The following is a 6,734-nucleotide window of genomic DNA, read 5'->3' as shown; positions in this document are numbered from 1 at the left end:
CTTGCTGTGGTCTCTCCCGTTGCGGAGCACAGGCTCCGGACGCGCAGGCTCAGCGGCCATGGCTCACGGGCCCAGCCGCTCCGCGGCATGTGGGATCCTCCCAGACCGGGGCGCAAACCCGGTTCCCCTGCATCGGCAGGCGGACGCGCAACCACTGCGCCACCAGGGAAGCCCTCAAGTTTTTACCATTTAAAAAAGAAATTTTGAAAAAAGCAATGGGAAACTACTGAGAGGTTAATAGAGGCGAATGTCATGATCCAATTTATGTTTTAAAAACACGTTTGGGGGCTTCCCTGGTGGCGCAGTGGTTAAGAATCCGCCTGCCAATGCAGGGGACACGGGTTCGAGCACTGCTCCGGGAAGATCCCACATGCCGCGGAGCAACTAAGCCCTTGCGCCACACTTACTGAGGCTGCACTCTAGAGCCTGCGAGCCACAGCTACTGAAGCCCACGCGCCTAGAGCCTGTGCTCCGCAACAAGAGAAGCCACCGCAATGAGAAGCCCGCGCACCACAACAAAGACCCAACGCAGCCAAAAATAAAATAAAATAAATTTATTTAAAAATAAAAACAGGTTTTGTGGGCTTCCCTGGTGGCGCAGTGGTTAAGAATCCGCCTGCCAATGAAGGGGACACAGATTTGAGCCCTGGTCCGGGAAGATCCCACATGCCGCGGAGCAGCGAAGCCCATGCGCCACAACTACTGAGCCTGCGCTCTAGAGCCCATGCTCCGCAACAAGAGAAGCCACCACAATGAGAAGCCCGCGCACCACAACAAAGAGTAGCCCCCGCTCCCCGCAGTGAGAGAAAAGCCTGCGCACAGCAACGAAGACCTAACGCAGCCAAAAAGAAGGTAAAATTAATTAATTATTATTATTATTATTTTTAAAACAGGTTTTGTGTGACAGACTAGAAAGGGACAGGAGCAGAAGCCAGGCCAGTTAACAGGCCAGTGCATGGGCCCAGGCAAGGAGTGCCACTTGCTTAGACAGGAGCCATGACAGTGGAAATGAGAGAAGAGGGATGCTTTGGAGACGGGTGTGGAAGCAGGATCTGCAGGATGTAGACAACCAGAGGAAAGTGTCACGAATGTCTTTTGGGGTTTCCACCAGAGGAAATGGAAGATGAACAGTTGAGGAATGCCAGGAAAGAAAATGAGGTCTAAAACTTGGGGTGGGAATGGAGATTTTGAAAAAGAGCAAAATCTTTGGATTTTGCCCTGGATTGGGCTAAGGAATTCCTTAAGTGGGAGGCGAGGCTTGGCGGGAACAGCTGAGGCCGGGTCTGCGAAAGGGGCCTAGGGAGGGTTTGGGTGGGTAAGAGTACTTGGGATTAAGGTGCGCAGAGGAGAGGCGGGAGCTTGGCCTCGGGACGGGTGAGGTAATTCTAGACCGTGAGAAGCCGCTAAGAAATGCAGTTGGAGAAAGGGGCAGACCCACAGGAACTAATAGTCGGCACCCGGGATAAAACCCGCAGGACTGGGAGGCTAGCCAGGCCCCGCCTAGGAGGTTTGAAAATGCCGGACTAGGAGTGCCCGAGATTGGGGGTCGGCCCAGCCTCACCCCTGGGGCGGAACCAATTGTGACGGCGGCGAGGTTTGCTGCCGGCGCTACAAAGGTGCAGCACGGGGACGACGGCGTGCGCCGGCGTGACGCGGCCGCGCGGGATGGGCAGGGTCGGGGCCTAGGCGGCGACAAGAGCGAGAGGCGGTGGTGTGACGGCGGCCCTTCCACCCGACCGCCATGAGCACCAAGCAGGTCACTTGCAGGTCAGTGCGCGACCCCGCAGGTCCTTCCCCGGGTGCGCCCCAGTCCTGCGCCAGGGAAACAAGCCGGAGTGGGTTCGTGGAAAGTGGCTCCCGGTTCAGGGTCCGGCTTCCCCAGGCGGGACGGGCTCGGTGGCCGAAGCCTGGGGCGCGGCGGCCGAGCATCGTGGCGACATCCGGACGAAGCCAGCGCGGGCGGCTGTGCCGCGAGTTCCAGGGGTGGCCCGTGCGGCTGGAAGGAAGGAGTGTTGGTGGGGCCCTGGGGGGCGGGCCCCTGGGCCTGAGGGTTTAGCTGCAGAAGGTGACTTGGAGTTGAGTAAAGGGGCACCAGGAGGTGGTTTACAGATGGAGACACCACGCAGGTGTAGGCTGTTAATCGTCAAAGAAGGGCCTCAAAGCAGCTGGGGCCCCGAAAGCGGCGTTGGTTTCCTAAGAGTTTGGAGAATTCCGATGCAGCGTAAACTTGCAGAGTTAGCGAGTTAAGAATTGCTGTGTGGAAAATAGCATTTACTGGAAGTTTAATTGCCCCGCATGTTCCCAAGTCATTTATACTCGTCACCAGTCTAAACTACTAGGCAGACATTATTCCTATTTTGCAGTGCAGGAAACTCAGGCTAACGGAGTTTGTGACTCTCATCTTACTGAGAGACCCATTTCCGTGGAGAAATACAACATTAATGGGTGGCTGGTTGTAGAAAATTCAAAGCCGGATGGCTGCACTGCTCCTGTTAAATACAAATAACTTGATGAGTAACACCCTCATTCCTTGCTAAGCGTGTGGCTTGAAGGTACTGGGATCCTAGTGTTATTGGATCTGGAAAGTACCCTTTTTCTTTTAATAATTGGTTTCAGTTAAGTCTGTGTGGGAAACATTGATTAGGGGGGAAAGAAACAGCCCACAGTTGTATGGTTTGATTGTGTAATGAGCAGTTTATTTAATTATCATCTGTGTTGTTACTTCTCTTCGTTAGTATGAATAGTTGAGACAGTGTAATGTAAAAAGTTTCCTGTTAGTATTAGGCTGTATTAACCGTTCAGCCAGTTTATGCAAGGCCTAGGTGACGTATATTTAGCAGTTGTCAGAAACTTGCACTTAAGTGTGTATAGAAAAGTTTTACTAGGTTATTTGTAATAGAAGGTGTTTTGTGAAGACCTTTGTGTATGTTTAGTTATATTTGTATAAAGTTCCCCCTGTTGGAGCAATATTCTTAGTCATTGTGGACTGTATAGCAAATTCTGGTTACTGCTCCTAAGATGCGGCCACGTAACGGTGCACATTTATATGATGCTTTGTAATTGAATCTCAACTCTGTGTGGTAATCTAATTTTACAGATGAAACCTTATGTTCAGGCTTGAACCTTGCCCCTAATTCACATCTAACCGCAGGAACAAAAATGTAAATCAGGATCATCTTGGGTTTTTTCCTTCTATACTAGGAGGTGGCCTGACCTAAAAGCTTTAATTCTGTTTTTCCCAAATAGGGGTGTCCTGCAGGAAGTTGGTGCAGAGAAACTAGAGTGGGTTGGAACGTTGGGAAGGAATCAGTTCTGTTTAAGTACTAACTGTTGTTCGTTGCAGGGTTTGCAGTGTGCTGGGTGCTCTTTGAGGTTCTTTACAGCCGTGTCGCATGTAATCCAGCAACATGCACCATTCCACACATCGTAAAACCAAGCCTCAGCATTGAAGTGACTTGCCAAGGTTATTCAGCTTCCAGGTGGCAGATATGTGGCATCAGAATTTATGCTCTTGTAGACCCTATGGCTCCCAGATAAGTTTCGGAAATGCTAAATTAAAGTTTCTTTACTACAGGAATTTTCAAAGCTTTTAATATGCTCATATGAAAGGAAAACTCAACCAAAACCATAAGGAAAGTAAAGGTTACTTGCAAAGGGATGTGAAGGAGTTGGGCCTCAAAAGGGCTGCCTCGCCAAATAAAAAACAACACATTTAAACACGAAAAACGGCCATATTACCAAGAGTACCAGGTTTACGTTAGTGTGCTCGTGATGGGAAAGCTTTTCTCACTTGATTATCTTATTCACTGAAGTCATATCTCCACACATTGGTAACTTACATGAAATGATCCAGGTATGATTTATTTGGGGGACCAGATCTAAACTGGGTGGTCTTCTGCTTTTGGTTTATGTCAGGGTGCAAACTGTTTTTTGGTTTGTTTTCCTTGCTGTGGGATGTGATATACTTGCTTATTCTGAATGTCAGCTGGACAGAGAGTTTGTTTTGCTTCCATTGTAATACGAATTATTTCTCTCAGAGGGATGTGAAATGCTAGGATTCCCAGACTTAATGACAAAGACACTCCATATTTATTGCCTGGAATGCAAGAGTGGCCCCTCACACAGTTGTGCTATCAGTCAGCTCCCCTGATTTCTTGACATTTCACTCTATCCAGAATCTCAATCTGGGGATCCTTTTTTGTTGATTCTTTTTCCAAACCATCTCCCTATGTCTTCCAGTCTGTTTTCAAAGCCCTGGTGCAGGCCTTTATTATTGCTTGGTAATCAGTTTGTTTGTCCTTCTCCTCAATGTGATAGAGGTCCCTTTGTTTTATAATCAGTAGTACAAGACCTAGAATTACAGTTTCCTGAGAGTCGGGCCTAGAGCTTTTGACTCATTGAAAGTCACAAAATATGGGGCATCTTGTGGCCAGTGAGTGGTAGGAAGAGCTTGAGCTCCAGACTTGGGCAGTTCTGGATTCTGATTCTGGTATCACAGTCTCTTTATCTGTAAAATTGGGATAGTAATGCCTAACCAGCAGCGTTGGTTAAGAGATTAGATAACAACGACTAACCATCCTAAGAGCATTTATGGTGTGTTAGGCTAAGCACTGGCATGCAGTCTGTGAAGTACATTTATATCATATTACAGATGGGGAAACAGGTTTGGAGATTTAATTAATTTGCTCAAGGTCACAGGAAGCTCTCTGACCTCAGAGTCTTCCTTTAACCCCTACACTGTACTTTATTTCATCCCCACCTCTTATAAATAAGTTATTTCATGCCTACTACCATGCCTCGCATTAGCTGTGTTCCCCCTTGATGGATATTTTGTCACAAGCAGTACAGTCATAAAATTTAAGTCTGTGAAATTATGTGCGAAAACATAAAGGAAGGTGACACTGAGAATGCAAATTACCCATATACCTGGAAACTATTTGCAAAAGTGTTTTGCTAGAGGCAGGCACCATTGAAAGACCTGCAAGACACCAGATTGATTCTGTTTGGTTCAGCCCTCAGGCACAGCAAGCGCTGCTGGCAGTTCTGTGGCCAGTAGTGAACCTCATATCCTTTGCAGCATATAATAGCCACACTATCTGAAACGGTCTTTGGGGTCAGCCAGGGTAACAGATGACTTTGGAGTGTACCCTAGAAAGAATCTCCCTGCTCTGAGTCTCCAGCCATGCGCTTCCCCCCTTGTGCTAGCAACAGCCCACACTCCTCCCCAGCTCATGTCTCAGTCTTCTCTCTCGGAAGATATAAGGGATGGTTTGGCCATAGGAAAGGGTGAGCAGTTGGAAATGTATTACAGGGTGTAACATGAAAGAGGCCTGGATTAAGCTTATTATAACCTAGATGCTGAGGAATCGCTATAAGTGGATGACAGAGATGCCCCGAAGGACAGGCAGGATGCGCTCAAGGAAGTTTTGTTTGTCACTAGGGAGTGGAAATGGTGACATATGCTACAAAAATAGGGCTGTCTGGCTCCACCTCTTATAACACTTGTTTCACACTCACCTTTGTTGAAGGCAGTGTTGGTGACCTAGAAGTTATTTTTGAACCTCTTAAAATTTCAGCTCAGTCACTTACAGAAGTGAAATGGCTTGCATGAAGTCACCAGCTTATAAGTGACAAAACTAGAAGCTTTGCGTGGTGGTTAAATATTTTGGATTTTTGATGGGAAAGATAATTAGTGCAGTTTGGAAGGCATGTTTTCTGAAAAGGACTGATGGGAGATGGTAGAATTATAAAAGGCGTCTGCAGGACCGCCACTGAACGTCTTTCCTCTCGCCTGCCTGGTTGACAGGTGGCATCTGGTAGAGGAGCTCTGGTACTCTCTTACCCTGATTCTTTCCGGAAATCTTGTCTAGTTCTCCAAAAGAAATTACTAATGAAGTATTTGTTAGATCTCTCTTTTGTGAAACTGTTTATGTAACCAGTTTGAGCCTGTTCTCTTCCACTCTTTATGAGTTTACTAATCTTGGTCATCGGATTTGGCTCTTGGCACTGATTTTCTTTATTTTTTTATTTTTTTTATTTTCTTACTTTTATACCTTCAAAGATTATCATACTTGAGGATAATTGGAATAATGTCACAGTGTTGAGTAGCATTTCTCAAGAAGAATTACCAAACTGCTTAGAAGCGTGATAAACTCTCCTGTCCAGGATCCCAAGACCACCCCTACAGCTAGTGATTGGCTAGAATGACCCATGGGACTTAGCACATAGTCGTGCCCAAGGCTAAGATTTATGACAGTGGGTAGTGAGGAGTCACAGATGGATCACGGGGAGAAGGACTCAGGCGGCATCTGGAGGAGCCCATGTGCAGGCTTCCTGCCCTCACTTCCTCCCATAAAGGGTCACAGCACACTCTTCCTCCCGCAGCAGAAATGCAGCAGCAACATGTGCCCAGGGAAGCCCACTAGAGATCCAGTGCCCTGGACGGTCACCCTCTGCCCAGCATGTACCCAAACCAGGCTCCCAGAAGGAAAGCAGACGTTCAGCGTAAACCACATTGTCCACAGTATAGGCACAGTGAGCCACTTTCATCACTTAGACACAGTTTGTATCAGTGTAGGGAACTGTTTGCCAGTAAAGTCCCAGGTGCGATAAGCAGGGCCTTGCCTCGTAAGCAGGCTCAGACCTGCTCTGTTAACTCTTCTGTATACTTTTTCTTTTTTTGCGGTACGCGGGCCTCTCACTGTTGTGGCCTCTCCCGTTGCGGAGCACAGGCT

At 47.7% G+C, this 6,734-nt stretch overlaps 1 protein-coding gene across 1 annotated transcript in view; it reads left to right on the top strand.

The window, feature by feature from the left end:
* Positions 1–1,644: 1,644 nt before the first annotated feature.
* The window catches only part of MKRN2 (makorin ring finger protein 2), a 32,632-nt gene continuing 27,542 nt past the window's right edge, over positions 1,645–6,734 (top strand). The window contains exon 1 of the mRNA XM_007126199.4: positions 1,645–1,767. Coding sequence (XP_007126261.1) covers positions 1,742–1,767 — 26 coding nt within the window. The 5' untranslated portion in view covers positions 1,645–1,741. The remainder of the gene's footprint in view (positions 1,768–6,734) is intronic.

The sequence above is a fragment of the Physeter macrocephalus genome, chromosome 18, assembly GCF_002837175.3.
Source record: "Physeter macrocephalus isolate SW-GA chromosome 18, ASM283717v5, whole genome shotgun sequence".
NCBI classification, from domain to species: Eukaryota; Metazoa; Chordata; class Mammalia; order Artiodactyla; family Physeteridae; genus Physeter; species Physeter macrocephalus.
The sequence above is the reverse complement of the archived record's forward strand: the minus strand, read 5'-3'. Positions and strand labels throughout refer to the sequence as shown.